The sequence below is a fragment of the Miscanthus floridulus genome, chromosome 2 (genome assembly GCF_019320115.1).
Source record: "Miscanthus floridulus cultivar M001 chromosome 2, ASM1932011v1, whole genome shotgun sequence".
NCBI classification, from domain to species: Eukaryota; Viridiplantae; Streptophyta; class Magnoliopsida; order Poales; family Poaceae; genus Miscanthus; species Miscanthus floridulus.
Window position 1 is genome coordinate 82599045 of NC_089581.1, and position 17563 is coordinate 82616607.

General features: G+C 45.2%; 1 protein-coding gene across 1 annotated transcript; it reads left to right on the top strand.

Annotated features, from left to right (window-relative positions):
• Window positions 1-9447: 9447 nt before the first annotated feature.
• On the top strand, window positions 9448-10860 carry LOC136539177 (uncharacterized). The gene is made up of 4 exons (XM_066531118.1): window positions 9448-9568; window positions 9630-9707; window positions 9767-10078; window positions 10151-10860. Exons 3-4 carry the CDS (start codon window positions 9914-9916, stop codon window positions 10844-10846), a joined length of 861 nt encoding a protein of 286 aa, XP_066387215.1. The 5' UTR covers window positions 9448-9568; window positions 9630-9707; window positions 9767-9913; the 3' UTR covers window positions 10847-10860.
• Window positions 10861-17563: the final 6703 nt, after the last annotated feature.

Genomic DNA, 17563 nt, shown 5'->3' on the forward strand with positions numbered 1-17563 from the left:
AGGTCACATAACCATGCAAATACTCTAAGCTACTGTTCAACTTTGGTCAAACTAGTATCATGAAAATGGCATTTCAAATGAAACCAACACTTAGAAGCAAATTTGGTCTATGTCATGAATTTAAACATTGTTCCATTTATCATTATAGATGTGTCTAAGGTGTTTTCATGACCTCACAACCATCTCATACATTGGTCACATATGATTACAAGCATAAGCATATATATAAAATCAACATTTCATGTGATAAGGTATAAGAATGAGATGAAATTTCATATGCTCATGTTCATGAATGCTTGGATGATGCTTATGCTCATGAAATGCAGGTGCCAAATGCAAAGCTTAACACTAGGGTGTTACAACCCCTCCCCTTTATAGAAATCTCATCCTGAGATTTGAAAGACCTACCTTTCCTCATAAAAGGCGGGATAAACCTCACGTAAATAATCCTCTCATTCCCATGTGGCGTCTTGTTCACTGTGGTTATTCCACACCACCTTGTAGAACTTAATGACCTTGGTTCGTGTTACTCTTTCCATTTCTTCTAGCACTCAGATTGGTTTCTCTTCATATGTCAAATCTGATTGGATCTTAATGTTGGTGGGTGCAATGGCTTCCTCAGGTATGCGAAGGCATCTTTTCAACTGAGAAACATGGAAGACATCGAATATCACACTCATCTCAGGAGGAAGTTGTAACTTCTAGGCAACTTGTCCCTTCCATTCAATAATCTAGTTGTAGGAAAACTCAGCTAAAGGTAGCCATTTCTCCCATGAACCCTTGGAAGATATAACACAAGCTCTCAACATATGTTCTAGGATTTGATTCACTCGCTCGGTGTGGGGGTATTAACCCCTATACCCTTACAGCTAGGCTTGGGCCGGCCCAGATCAGGGGGTCTAGTCCACTTGAAGACGACGCACGGCCTGGGCAACCTGTTTGGAATCCCACGCAAGGAGTCAAGGCGGATTTGGAGATCAAGCAAGATCCTGGTCGGTTAGAATAGGAATCCTTATCCAGCCACCTATGGCAATTATAACTGGTTAGGATTAGTTTCCAGATCTGTAACCCTACCCCCCAAACTATATAAGGTGGGTAGGGGACCCCTCTAAAAAACATCTCTCATTGACATACAGCAATACAATCAGACTTAGGACGTAGGTATTACGCCTTTACGGTGGCCAAACCTGGATAAAATCTTGTGTCTGCCTTGCATCACCATCTTGTTTGTAGCTTGCGCATCTGTCTGCCGATAATCTACTACCTTGGGCATACCGCTAGGTAGACTGCCAACCATATTTCATCGATAGTGGCGTGCCAGGTAGGGGGTATGCGTACTGCTCTCCAGGCGAACAAGATGGTCATCATCCCCGGTTCCATGGCTATGCCGAACAGCCTCACGTTCACCATCGGCCAGATCTCCTGGACCACCGGCTCCGACGACTTCATCGCCATGACCCCGGAGGAGGTGCGGGTTCAATCTGCGCTGACCACTACTTCAACTGCATCGGCTACGGCTCTGACCATGGAGGATCTGGCTCCGACCATGGTGGATCTAGCTTCGACCACACTAGCGTCGTCTTCAGCCACACCGACAACCCATCATCCACTTCCTCGTTACAAAAGGAGGCAGATCGACAACACCAACTTGCTCAACTCCATCGATCAGGTCTGCACCAAACTTGCCAAAACCCTGGCTCTGGTAAGTTCGATTCAAAGTCAACCTAATGAGTAGGTAACTATGACCCACAACAGATCTACCCGACCAGCTCAGGCCAGTCGTCCTGCACAACTCAGTATGGATCTTGTGGTCACATCTACTCCTGAAGGGTGCTCCATTCATTGCCGGCCAGCCCCTGCTACGGGTCTCTGGCTCTCCGAGCATGAAGCCTCGATGGAGAACCACCAGGTCTAGCCCTACGGCCTGCGCAACTTTGTCAACATGGTTCGAATTGAGGATTATCAAGAAGAATCAGTCCACACAGTCCAAGAGGGTGGCTCAAGCTCCTCGTCCGGCATCACATCTAATGCCTCCATTCACATCGAACTCCAGCATCATGACGATGAACGCATTGAATACGATCTGGATATCCCAGACCATGCCCCGGGATTCCCATGATTCCCATCCTTCCCACCAAGGCGAGGGGACTTGATTAATGTCGTCAGTAATGATGAACCACCAGCAGTCGGCGAAACAGAACAAGAAAGGCTAGCATGCGAAGCATGCAACATTGACCGGTTTAATCGCCAACAAATTGAAGCCGAGGCAGAAGAGGAGGCCCGACGCATAAGGGTCCAGCCATGTGACCTTAACAATGCCTTTGATAGGGTGGGGGACAAGTAGGTATTCAGGACTCCAAGCGCCAACGTAGCTGTTGCTATGGCAACAATGCAACGACTACCCAACACCCTGGAAATACAGGCAGTTTGTGATGATATACAAGCTTACCTGATGGCTGCTATGGCCTAGACCGCAGAGATTGTAAATCAAGCCCGAGCTCCATCCATCTCAATCGAATCAAGCCACAACCGCCAGTACTCAAGTCGCTCACAGCCACCCAACCAACGTGGCTCGCGCAATAATGACCCATCAGACAACCGTCAAGGCGGGAATGGTGGCCATGATGGTGGTCGAGACGACAACCGCCGTCGGGATGACAACCGCCGTGACTTTCAAGATGACAACCGCCAAGACAACCATGATAATCGCTGCGATAACCACGGCCGCAGGGTTAATCAGGATGGCAACCGAGATCGCTGTGATGGCAATAATGATCTCTGCCATTACCTCGGAGGACACGATCGCATCAACCAAAGAGCCAACGATCGTGCATCCCACGAAAGCTATCGCCATATGGAATATGATATTGCCCACGGCCCTCCGGGTTTGAAGCAGTTTACTCCACACCTTCACCAAGTCATATGGCCCAAGAACTTCAAGCTCGAAAAACTTCAGAAGTATGACGGCAAGGAGAACCCCAAATTATGGGTCATGCTCTACGAAACTACGTGTAGATCAGCCATGGCTGACAAGCACGTCATGTCTAACTACTTCCCAGTCACTGTTGGCCATGCAAGTCACCAATGGCTGGTCAGCTTGCCGGTGAACTACTTTGATTCTTGGCAAGAGCTCAAGCAAGCTTTCATCGACAACTTCATTGCTACTTGCGAGCAACCCAGCAACAAATATGATCTGCAGCGGATTTGAGACCGGAAAGATGAGCCACTATGCGAGTACGTCCGGTGTTTCTCAAAGATGCACATCAAGGTCCCATCAATCTCCGACAATGAGGCAATCGAGGCTTTCATTACTGGTCTCCGCTTCCACGATGCCCTATGAGACAAGCTCCTTTGCAAGAGACCTGAATCAGTCACAGCGCTCCTAGCCACTGCCAAGAAATATGCGGATGCCGACGATGCTAAAAAGATAATCATCGAAGAAGCAGCAAGAGTTCCACACTCCGACCACCCCCACACCGCGACGACTACCACGGCAACCGTGGTCGGAATGACAATTTTGATCACCGCAACCAGCGCAACGACCCCCGCAACCAGCGTAATCAGCGGCGTAATCGCCGTGACGATTATAAGGGCAAGCGTGCTCGGGAAGATGACGGCGAGGTCAACACCATTAAGAAAGGTGGCAGACGTCGCAACTATGAAGAAGACTACGCCAAAGCATTGAAAGGACCCTGCCAGCTCCACCCCAAGTCAAAACATACCATGGAGAATTGCCATGTTCTCAAGTCTATCTACACGCGTCAACAGGCTCCGGATACGTCCAACAAGCCTAACGACACAGGGGAACAGCGCAACAAAGACAACGATGATGAAGACGCAGATCCCAATCACAAGTACATCAAGCCAACCGATCGTGTCCACACCATCATTGGAGGCAAAGTGTCCATCGAGACCAAATGAGAACACAAGCTGCTCGCCTGCGCCTGCTTGAACGTGGCCAACACCGACAACCTCATCGCTGATCCGTGGCTCCCTCCTTGGTCTCACTGCAAGATCTCCTTCAGCAGAAAGGACCAATGGGCTGCAATACCAGAGCTAGGACGTTTTCCCCTAGTCCTCGATCCTTGTATCAACAAGGTTCAGTTCGACAGAGTGCTGATTGATGGTGGCAGTTCCATCGATATACAGTTCAAGAACAGTCTGCCAGCCCTGAAGATAACCAGGCGGATCTCAAACCATACGAGGCATAGTTCTGGGGTGTCCTCCCTGGACAGAGCTCTACACCTCTCAGGTAGATCACGCTACCCGTGCAGTTTGGTACCCCGGACCACTTCCGCACCGACTACGTCAACTTCATGGTCGCTGACTTCGATGGCACCTACCATGCTATCCTTGGTTGACCATCGCTCACCAAATTCATGGCCATACCTCACTATAGGTATTTAGTGCTCAAGATGCCTACCAAGAAAGGGGTTCTAACTCTCAGGGGCAACGTATATGTAGCTTATACCTGCGAGGACAACAGCTTCAAAATAGCAGAGGCTCATGACCTCTCTATTCGCATGGCTGAGACCATGCTCGATGCTAAGAAGACCTCAGCTGACCACCTAGAGATTCCAGAGCTTGAGGCTCCATGCAAGAACATCAAGTCCAAGGAGCACAAGGTGATCTAGCTGGTCGATGGTGATCCCAGCAAAACAGCCCTTATCAGGGCCAACCTAGATCCTAAATAGGAAGATGCACTCGTCAGGTTCTTGAGGAGAAACATGAGTGTGTTCGCATGGAAACCTGCTGACATGCTCGGTGTACCTCGGAACTTGATCGAGCACTCCTTGAATGTCATCGGCAAGGCCAAACCTATCAAGCAGAAGCTACGACGGTTTGCTCGCGACAAGGAGGCGATTAGGGTAGAAGTTACAAGGCTTTTGGCAGCCGGATTTATCAAAGAAGTGTATCATCCGGAGTGGTTAGCCAACCCAGTTCTTGTATGCAAAAAGAATAATGAATGGAGAATGTGCGTTGATTACACTGATCTCAACAAACACTGCCCTAAAGACCCCTTTGGCTTACCTCACATAGACAAGGTCATAGATTCAACCACCGGTTGCGAGCTGCTTTCCTTTCTCGATTGCTACTCTGGTTATCACCAGATCGCTCTCAAAAAGGACGACCAGATCAAGACATCTTTTATCACGCCTTTTGGCGCCTACTGCTACATGACCATGTCGTTCGAGCTCAAGAACGCCGAGGCTACCTACCAACACGCCATACAGGCTTGCCTCAAAGACGAGATAAAAGATGACCTCGTCGAGGCTTATGTTGATGATGTAGTTGTCAAAACCAAGGAAGCATATACCCTTGTTGACAACCTAGAACACACCTTTGCAGCCCTTAATACATTCCAATGGAAATTAAACCCAAAGGAGTGCATCTTTGGTGTTCCTTCTGGTATACTGCTTGGCAACGTCATCAGTCACGACGGCATATGCCCTAACCTAGAGAAAGTCAAGGCTATCTTAGACATGAAGCCACCCAAAAAGGTGAAGGATGTCTAGAAGCTTACTGGATGCATGGCTGCTCTCAGTCGTTTCATATCAAGATTAGGAGAAAAAGGACTACCATTTTTCAAGCTGCTCAAAGCATCCGAGAAGTTTGAGTGGTCAGAGGAAGCAGATGCTGCCTTCACATAGCTGAAACAATACCTTACATCACCTCCGGTCCTCACTGCTCCCAGAGAAGATGAAACTCTCCTACTTTACATTGCGGCAACTAATCGGGTGGTCTCCACTGCCATGGTGGTCGAGCACGACGAGCCTAGCCACACTTACAAGGTACATCAACCAATCTATTTCATCAGTGAGGTACTCAATGAATCCAAGACCAGGTACCCACAGATTCAGAAACTCATCTATGCCATACTGATAACATCCCGAAAGTTGAAACATTACTTTGACGGATATCGTGTGGTGGTTATGACCGAGTACCCTCTGGGAGACATCATTCACAACAAGGATGTGAACAGGCACATCATCAAATGGGCAATGGAGCTATGCCCTTTCTCCTTGGAATTTGCAAGCCGTACTACAATCAAGTCTCAGGCACTCGTCGATTTCATCGTCGAGTGGATAGACTTAAGCACACCTGCCTCTCAGGGGCCCGATGAGTATTGGAAGATGTACTTCGACGGCTCTCTCAACATCGATGGCATAGGAGCAAGAGTCCTTTTCGTGTCACCATCCAAGGAGCAGCTCCGGTACATCCTTAGGATTTATTTCTGTTGATGCAAAAGTGGATCTACAAACACAAAGGGCTAATACCCGAATCGATATCCAAAGCGTGCCAGTCGATTTGACCTGCTAATCGACAAGGATGAAGATACGAACACTTTGGTCCTGACAACAGCGATACGCCCGGAAGTCACGGCCAAGAGGTGTTCACGCGGAACTCGAGAATCGCCGAAGGTCGTATTGAAACGATGCAGCTCGCCGAATCAATGAGAACTCGTAAAAAGGGAAAAAATATGCAAATTGACGAAGTCGCCGAAAAGTAAGTAGATGCAAATAGGAGTAAAAATTGGTTTTGATATTGATTGATATATCTATTACATTGCCCCTTACTCCATATTTATACCCTGATCTAAAGAGACACAACCAAACACAACTAGGACACCAATCCCATATCTAAGGAAACACGTGACTCTTACATGAATCATACTCTAACTAATATAGAAAAGGAAATCAACTTCTATCTATTTCCCTGTCCGCCTCAATTACGATGGAAATCTCACCGTTCTCCTTCCCATCGGCATACTCCCTATTTCATCGGCAGTAGTCTTCAAGTCTTCCTTCATCGGCATACTCCCTGTTTCATCGGCAGTAGTCTTCAAGCCTCCCTTCATCGGCATACTCCATGTTTCATCGGCAGTAGTCTTCAAGCCTCCCTTCATCGGCATCGACAACAACACCTCCAACCTCATCGGCAATGCCCGAGTCCAAATCAACCTTTCCATCGACCATCACCAGCTATCGGCAACCATCTTTACAAGCTGGCTTTCATCGGCTATCCAAGTATTCAATAACTTTCCCCTTGCCGATTAGTCCACTCCAATTATTTTGACACGTGCAAAAAACGGTGTCAACACATGCCCCCCAATTTCGGAGTATAAAACCATTAATGCTCCGAAATTTACTCCAGATAACGCTTGCCTTCGCCCGATTACCGTAACTCATTCTCCAAGCCAAAACTTGATTTGTTATCAAATCCAATCAAATCTAATCTTGATTCACGCACTTCAGTAAATATCGCACAATCGCCAACCACTCTTGCCTTGATTATGGTTAAGATACCGAAACAATAACCCATCGGCAAGATCTTAACATGATAATGCTGCCATTTTCAGAATTAAAATATCCTGTATCGATATCCCTTCCATGTCATGATTACTTGTCATCAACTCATCTGTACAATCCCCTGATTATCGCGCGAACAGTTACCATATCCCTCTGAACCGCCTTGACCTATATGCACGCGACATAGAGATAAGTCCAAAATACCCTTATTCCGGGCGGCTTATAAATAGATTTCTCCGGAACCCTCATTTTCTACCTTCAGCCTCCAATCCTTGGCATTCTCTCTCTCCGGCGGCGACTCCGACGAACAACCGCGCGACCCCAACCAACAAGAACCCTTCTCCGGCGCTAACTTCAAGTTTCCGGCTCATACCTCCACCTTCCTCAAGACAATGGCCATCAACTTCGACGTCCCCGCGGTTCGCTCCACTTCCATTGCCCTTTACTTTGATCTTTTCGCAAATTCATTCAGTTGGTGATTTTTCCTTTCTTCTGTTCTCTGGATTCTATAACCTTAGGAACTGCGCAACAAATTAGTTATCCCAACCGATCAGCCGCACGTTCAATGCCTTGGACCAATGGGCAACCCAGATCCAACCGATCTGATCAATGCAGAGGTTAACAGAATCCCCTTTAGAGCCCAAAATTTCTCTCTGAATTTGTGGAAAGACACATTCCGATCTTGGCCCAAAACCACCAAAGGGTGGAAAGATTGGTACTTGAGGGTTAATAGATCGATGCAAGTATACTGGGCAGAACGAAGGTTAGACCAATGCATTAGGCTCTCTATTGCCGATATGCAGAAAAATGAATCAATGATAATTGCAGCTGCTTATTTCTGGTCAGACACGACCAACACTTTTATGTTTGGACATGGCCCAGCTACCCCTACCCTTGTCGATATCCACATGCTTACTGGCTTGGACATCTCAGCTGCCGATGAAGGCTCCATTTATGGTAGAAAGCCTGAATATAGGGTGAATACCCGCAACATCGGCGGTTGGACAGGATATATTCAAGAATACCAGAAGACCGGGACACTTAACCAGAGGGAACATGCCACATTCCTGAATATGTGGTTAGAAAAATTTATCTTCTGTGGTCGATCAGTAGGACCAACCAACGCCTTCCTCCCTGCAGCTGAACTTTTGGCTAATGGCGTAAGGTTTCCTCTTGGCCGATACCTTCTGAGCTCCACTTATCATCTTCTTCATCAAGTGTCTTAGAAACTTTTGCTTGGCGAACCCATCGGCAACCTGGGAGGCCCGTGGTGGTTTATCAACATGTGGCTGAATGCCCATATGCACAAACGTTTGCAATGGGACTTTTTTGCTCAATAATTCCCACGAGAAATTGCTGAAGACTATGTGCTTGGGGATGATGAATCGGCAACACGCTCACCCCTCAATTTTGGTGAAGCCATAATTGTCCTTCCTGGAACAGAAGCCAACGAAGACCAAATCGGCAGATTCTTTCAAAGCTTCTACAATGGTCTTTCTCGTGATCATAGGGCCTGGGTGCCTTATATTGACGAAGAAAACAGATTCCCCCTTCTTTTCAACTTTGCCGATAACACTCTGAATCAAGATAATGAGCTCATGATGGCTATCATCACTCCCAGGGCAATTCCAGTAAACACATTCGGCAGCGGGAAAAACACCAACATTACGTATGAATTTTACAACCCATCGGCAGTATCCCGCCAATTGGCCTTTGGGCAACTGCCAATCAAACTCTGCTTCGCCGATGTGATCAAACCCAGGGAAACAATCACCTGCGGAACAGATTGGAACAAGGTAGTACAACTCTCTCCCGATGCCGATACTACAGATGTTGATATATCCACCTGGACACCAATATCTTTCATCGCCGAGTCATATAAGCAATGGTGGCGAGAGTGGAAAGAACAACTGTTCGCAACTTCTGCTCACACATATCGGCACATGATCGACCCTGAATATGCCATCCCTGACGACGCGGTAAGTTTCTTTTAACTCCCTTCTGCTTTTCCCTTCATATATCAGTAACTGACTCTCTTGTAATAGGTTAACAACCCAGCACCATCGGTGAGCAAAAGTGGGAAACCCTTCAATCTTCGACCTGTTTCCCCAACATCGCCGATCGGCTACAACGCTCCCACCTTAGCCGCTTTGACCCACCAGAAGATTCGTACCAAGACCATTACTTCCAAGTCCAAATTGGCTACATCCAGGGCTACTCCATCGGCTGCTGCTACAACCTTGGTCAAAGCATTTAAGGTAACAACCTTGTTTATTTTTACTTATGCCGATCACAAACCGTATTAACCTTAATCATCAGGGGGTAAGAGCTGCTACTGGATCGTCATCGGCAATTCCGCCGATATCAAGCACCACTTCTTTCGATGAACCTTCAGAGGTAGCTTCTTGACTTTACATTTTATCTGTTAAATATCATATCTTACACTTGTTTTGCAGCAACAATTGGGTACATCGGCAAACGTACCAGATGTCCAAGCTTCACAACCAACAAGTGTCGATGCCCCCCAGCCAATCGTTGCCGATGCCCAAGCAAAGCGCAAAGCTTTAACAGATACTGAAGCACAGCCAAAACGACAAAGGTCTATGCCGATCCCTACACCTGCCCCAATGTCATTGGTCATCATACCTCAAGAGCCCACCACCGATGAAGTCACAGAGGATATCCCATCGGCAAGCTCAGCCGATCCCCCACATGACATACTCCAGGTTGCTTCCTCCAGTCAAGCACAGGAAATTGCCTTGAAACAGGTAAACCGATCAACCTAGCTGATTTACAATACTCATACTTACCCCTAACTGATCTCCTTTTCTCTCTCTCAGGAACAAGATTCCCCGAACAGCCTATTTTCCTTTGCCATTGACATTTCTGACGACGATGGAGAGGAGACAAGTTCTTCCCTTGCACTGGGAACAATATCGGCAGAGACTAAATCCAAGTTGGAAACCCTCCTGAACTTGCTACAACAAGGTACCGCCCAACTGGTAGATGACTCGGACCCCGCAAAGGCAATTTTCAAAACAATTCGTGGCCAGGTCCCTGCCAATGTTGAAGAAGTACTTTTCCCAGCAGCTCACTTAGAAAGCCGCCAACTGCAATATCAACGGGCTGCTCAGCGCATTGCCGATAGAGCAGCTCAGGCTCAACTCAAGGAAGAGATGCTACGACTGAAACAGATTGCCGATGAGAAGCACAAGGGCATCGGCAACTTGCAGAATTTGGGCGCTGAACTTAAGCAGAAAATCTTAGATTTATCAGCAAGGAAGATGGCTCTATTGGCTGAATTGAAAGAAGTCGAGGCAGCCTTAACTCATGCCCAACAAGAAGAAAGCCAGCTACCCGATGCCATCAAGGCCCTTCAGCAAGAAAGAGACATCCAGGCTCGCAAAGCCTTGGCCATGAAGAAAAGACTCAAGCCTGTGGAGGGTGTTGCCGATGACGATATCAAAGAAATGGAAGAAGCCGACCAGATTCGCCTGCGTGCGATATTAGCTATCCAATCCTTGTTGAACGTGTAATCTTATTTATTGTATCGGCACTTTATGAGACATTGGCATTCTTGCATAATTCTAGCCGATAGTACTGTTATTGGCACTTATACTTTTACGCATCCATCCAGATACTAGGATAATATTTCTTTAAATATTTTCCATTTAACGCTCTGGGAAACACAACCCCTTCGAGGGTTTCTAAAATATATGCATTACCAGGAACAGACTGATTTATCCGATATGGACCTTCCCAATTAGGAGACCACTTTCCAAACTTTGAACTTTTAGTCCCAATCGGTAAAATCAATTTCCAGACCAGATCTCCATCGGCAAACTCTTTTACTTTCACCTTCTTGTCATACCATCTAGCTACTCTTTTCTTATTTTCTTCGATACTAACTAAAGCCCTTAACCGATGACCCGCCACATCTTCCAACTCATCCTTCATAAGAGTATTATAATCATCGGCTGTCAGCTGATTTTGAGAACGTATTCGTCTAGAGCCAACCTTAATTTCCCAAGGCAATACTGCATCGTGTCCATATACTAACTGATAAGGCGTTACTTTGGTTGCACCATGACATGACATCCGATATGACCACAAGGCCTCATTTAATACTGTATGCCACCTCCTAGGATTTTCTTCAATTTTGCGCTTAATGAGTTTGATGATCCCTTTGTTAGAAGCCTCAGCTTGACCATTAGCTTGAGCATAATATGGAGAAGAATTTAAAATTTTAATTCCCATACCTACAGCAAACTCATCAAATTCTCCTGATGTAAACATAGTGCCCTGATCGGTAGTGATAGTCTGAGGAATACCAAATCGGTAAACAATATGCTCTTTCACAAAATCAATCATATTGACCGATGTCACCTTTTTTAAAGGAATTGCCTCAACCCACTTTGTGAAATAATCGGTAGCAACCAAAATAAATTTATGTCCTTTACTCGATGGCGGATAAATCTGACCAATGAGATCAATAGCCCATCCCCGGAATGGCCATGGTTTGATTATAGGATTCATAGCCGATGCAGGCGCTCTTTGAATATTACCAAACTTTTGACACCCCTGGCATCCTTTAAAATATTTAAAACAATCTTCAAGAATAGTCGGCCAATAGTACCCATTCCTTCTGATCATCCATTTCATCTTGAAAGCCGATTGATGTGCCCCACATACTCCTTCATGAATTTCACCCATCAAGCTTTTCGATTCATCATTGCTAACACATCTAAGTAAAACTCCATCTATAGTTCGATAATATAACTCATCATCGAGGAGCACATATTTGGTAGCTTGGAACCTTATACGTCTCTCAACCTTTCTATATGGATCCTTTAAATAATCGACAATCTCTTTCCTCCAGTCATCGGTATCAACTGCCGATGTTAACACTTCCTGAATAGGTTGATACCCTGAAGCATGCTGAGCTAGTCGATTAGCTTCCTCATTATGCAATCGAGAGATATGTTCAAGACGAAAACCTCTAAATCCTTTCAACAATTGCAAACATCTCTCATAATACGAAATCAAAGCTTCACTTCGGCATTCATAAATTCTAGCCAATTGATTTATAACTAGCATAGAATCACCAAAGATTTCAACAACATCGGCATGTATCTCCTTCAGCAATTCTAACCCTTTTATCAAGGCTTGGTATTCAGCTTGATTGTTTGTCGCTGTAGCAACAATCGGCAATGAAAACTCATACTTCCTTCCTTGAGGTGAAATTAACACAATGCCGATACCTGCTCCTTCACCACATGTGGACCCATCGAAGAAAAGTGTCCAGGGAGCAATCCCCAGAGAGTCCACTGTATTACAATGCTGAGTGACAAAATCAGCCATCACTTGCCCTTTAACTGCCTTAGTTGATTCGTAACGTAGTTCAAATTCTGATAATGCTAAAATCCATTTGCCGATTCTACCACTTAATATCGGCATCGACAACATATACTTGACCACATCGTCTTTGCATATGACCGTACATTCGGCAGATAACAAATAATGCCTTAATTTGACACAAGAAAAGTATAAACACAGACACAATTTTTCGATGGCCGAATACCTCGTCTCAGCATCCATTAATCTTCTGCTCAAATAATAAATAACACGTTCTTTCCCTTCAAATTCTTGAATAAGAGCTGAACCGATAACTGTATCATCAGTTGACAAATATAACCTGAAAGGCTTCCCATGTTGAGGTGGAACTAGCACTGGAGGATTTGATAAATATTTCTTAATTTCATCAAGGGCCAATTGCTGTTCAACTCCCCACACAAATTCCTGATCAGCTTTCAATTTAAGTAGTGGGCTGAAAGCCTTGATCTTACCCGACAGATTAGATATGAATCTTCTAATGAAATTAATCTTACCGATCAAAGATTGCAATTCAGTCTTATTGGCAGGAGCAATCACCTTGTTAATTGCATCAATAGACTTCCTACTGATTTCGATGCCCCGCTGATGCACCATAAAACCCAGGAATTGTCCTGCCGATACACCAAATGCACATTTATTAGGATTCATCTTCAATCCATGCTTCCTTGTGCACTCCAGTATCTTTCGCAGATCGGCTAAATGTGCTGTGATATCTCCAGACTTAATCACTACATCATCAATGTAGATCTCCACTAATGTGCCGATGTATTCATGAAAAATAAAGTTCATAGCTCTTTGATAAGTAGCACCGGCATTTTTCAAACCAAACGTCATGACTATCCACTCGAACAACCCCACATGACCTGGACATCTGAAAGCAGTCTTGGGAATATCTTCCTCAGCCATGAATATTTGATTGTAACCTGCATTACCATCCATGAAGCTGATAATTTGATGTCCAGCCGCAGCATCAATCAACAAATCAGCAATCGGCATTGGATAGCCATCCATCGGTGTGGCTTTGTTGAGATTCCTGAAATCAATACAGACACGAAGTTTTCCATTTTTCTTATAAACAGGAACCACATTAGAGATCCACTCTGCGTATCGACATTGCCGAATAAACTTTGCTTCAATTAATTTAGTTATTTCGGCCTTAATGTCAGGAAGTACATTAGGGTTGCATCGGCGCGCTGGCTGCTGATGTGGCCGAAATCCAGATTTGATAGGTAACCGATGTTCAACTATCGATCAGTCTAATCCAGGCATCTCAGTATAATCCCAAGCAAAACAATCTTTATATTCTTTTAACAAATCTGTTATTCGCTGCTTACACTTGGAATCTAACTTAGCACTAATAAAAGTAGGTCTTGACCTATCACCATCACCAATATCTACTTCTACTAAATCATCTGCCGATGTGAACCCTTGACCTAATTTTCCATCATCGGCAAACCTATCCATTAAAACTCCTCTTCAGAACCGACTGCTTGGATCGGTGGAATTTCATAATCAGCAACTCTAAGGAACTCTTTTTCCCAAGCTTCTCCTGATATGCATTTAGTTCGCTCATAAGTATCTGATTCTGCCGATGCAATGATATAAGAAGAATCACCAGGGACGACCTCAATCTTATCCCCAATCCACTGTACGAGGCATTGATGCATTGTAGAAGGAACACAACAATTAGCATGAATCCAATCCCTCCCTAGAAGCAGATTATATGCACCCTTGCCGTTGATAACAAAGAACGTCGTTGGCAAGGTTTTGCTGCCGATGGTCAATTCAACGCACACTGCCCCTTTAGCCGGTGACACATTGCCTTCAAAATCTTTCAACATCATATCAGTTTTGGTCAAGTCTTGATCTCCCTTACCAAGTTTCCGATACATCACGTAAGGCATAATATTAATCGCAGCCCCTCCATCAATAAGTACCTTAGACACAGGCTGCCCATCAACTCTGCCCTTCACAAATAAAGCCTTAAGATGCTGTCTCTCGTCATCGGTAGGTTTCTCAAAAACAGCCATCATTGGATCTAGTGTTAACTGAGCTACTTGATCAGAGAGAACAACTTCTTCCTCATTATCAGATAGTGCCAAAAACTCCATCGGCAACATGAATACCATATTAACATCTGCCGATGGACCCTTATTTTTGTGTTTTACCCGCCATTGCTGATGACCAGGCCTTTCATTGGAGGAATTTTCCTCTTGGTATAAATCCTCCTGACGCTCACGTTGCATCCTCCTTCTCTGCGTCTTTGTCAGACCCTCTGGGCACCATCGAGGAAACTTGGTTTTCCAAACCGGCTGATAACAAGTCCTAGTTGGTTCTACACGACGTATATTAGGGTCCCTGTAGAATATTTCCTCATCGGGAACTCTTGCGTTTGCCATCTCCTCAAGCTCCTCTTGATTCCTTGGAAAATATCCAGCGCGTTTACCAAGCCTCTCATGTACACTAAGTCTGCCCCCCAGCCGATCATGCACTGATGCTCTGCCTCTGATCGGCTCATTGATAGACAAACCATGATTCCCAAGTTGAAACCTCCTTTCTGAGCGATTGACCCCGTAATAACCATTACACTCAGGGCAATTTTCAACAGTTGGCAATTTAATACCTTCTTCCCAGCAATGGATGAAAAACGGACATCTCCAATGATCTTTATGTCGATTCCATTCTTCCTGACGTCTCACTTCTTGCTGTTGTCGATATCGGTCATTACGTTGACGCCAACCCTCCTGCTGCCTTCGATGAGTAATCACAATGCCAGGTCGAGGAGGATTTTTGGAACTACTGCTTTCTCCTAGCAAACCCTTACTTTTTGCATCATCGGTAGTTATCCGATGTTGGGGGTCCACTGACGCGTTTTTCTCAGCAGCCTCTGACGTCAATACCTTGGTCTTTCCTTTGGCATCCAACATATTTGCTGGAAAAGGGTGTTGATCAATTTTCATCGGCTTCTGGGCCTTGGAAGTACCAAACTTAATTCTCCCAGATTCAATAGCTGATTGTAACTGTTGCCTGAATACCTTGCACTCATTTGTACTGTGTGAAGTTGCATTGTGCCATTTGCAGTACAAGATCTTCTTCAACTCTTCTGCCGATGGGATCACATGATTAGGTGACAGCTTAATTTGGCCCTCTTGAAGCAAAAGATCAAATATTTTATCGGCCTTGGTGATATCAAAGGTAAACTTTTCTGGCTCTTTTTGACCAAAGGGACATGATATCGGCTTTTTATTCTTAACCCACTCAGCTAAGCCGATAACTGGTTCTTCATCAGAGTCAGAATCTCCTACTTCTTCAACAAATGATACCTTTTTACTCCAATTCTTTTTAGGTTCAAAAACCCTAGTATCTTGATCAGAGATCCTTTGCACAAGATGACTGAGGCTTTCAAACTCCTGAGAAGCATATCTATCTTTAAGATGTGGCAATAACCCTTGGAAAGCCAGATCGGCAAGCTGCCGATCATCCAGCACCAGGCTGTAGCACTTATTTTTTACATCTCGTAGCCTTTGCACAAAGCTCTCTACCGATTCATCATTACGCTGTCTCAATTTTACTAAATCGGTAAGCTTCTTTTCATGGATTCCAGCAAAGAAATACTTATGGAATTGTTTTTCTAGATCAACCCAAGTAATAATAGAATTTGGTGGTAATGAAATGAACCATGTAAATGCTGATCCAGACAAAGATGATGAAAATAATCGAACTCTTAATTCATCTCTGTTAGCTGCTTCTCCACATTGAATAATGAAGCGATTGACATGTTCCATTGTTGATGTATCATCTTGCCCAGAGAATTTAGTGAAATCCGGTACCTTGTACCGATTTGGGAGAGGAATTAAATCGTATGCAGGAGGGTATGGAGTCCGATAAGAATAAGTATTGACCTTGGGCTTTATCCCAAACTGATCCTTCATAATTTCTGCTATCTTATCGGCCCAAAAAGCATCAGCCTCCTGCTGACGAACCGGTTGAATTTCTACAGGTGCCTGCTGACATCCCTCCACATATCTTTGTGGCCCACGATCTCCAGCAATCGGCATATTTGCCGTTACTTGTGGTCCATTAGCCTGTTGGAAAGGATTCATCGGCTGGGCTGCCGATGCTTGATTCTGGAAACCAGCTTGCATATGACCTTGTTGAATCCCTGCAACCTGCTGATTTCGCTGAACTGCATGTTGAACAGGTAACTGTCCTGACCAATCATTATTAGAACTCATCGGTACAAAACTTACCGATGGCTGGTAATTTGCTGATATTGTTAGATAATTAAAACCGGTTTGAGGCATGAACTGAACCCCAGTTTGACTCATAGCAGGGGCTTTCTGCTGCATCGGCAGTAAGCTCGCCGATGGACTTGAATTGAATGTTTGAACCATAGGCATCTGGAAACCTCCTGAAGTTGGTTGCACAGAAGTAGTTGCGGCATATTGAGGCACTTGAGCCATCGGCGAAACGGCCGATGGTATAGGCGCTCTTCCTACTGCATCAAACCCTTGAGGTAATCTAGGATTGAAAGCAGATGACTCCGGAGGCATGCCATATCCCCACCAATTAGTAGGAATCTGGCTATTCTGAGACACAGGGCCTGACATAGCTGATGCCGATAGATCTGTATTAAGCTGAACTCGCCCTCCTGGTAGTACCTGATCTGATTGTATCGGTGTAGATTGAATATTAGGTGAGCCTGCCAATACTGGAGGGGAGGTAACTTCTGTACCCACAACGGCCGAAGGAGCCGATGGAGTTTTGACAGATGCCGGCTCTGGTTGATGATAGGCAGGCCCAACGTAATGTGGTGCCGCTTGTCCTTCTTTGAGAGTTCGAACCACAGCATTATGAAT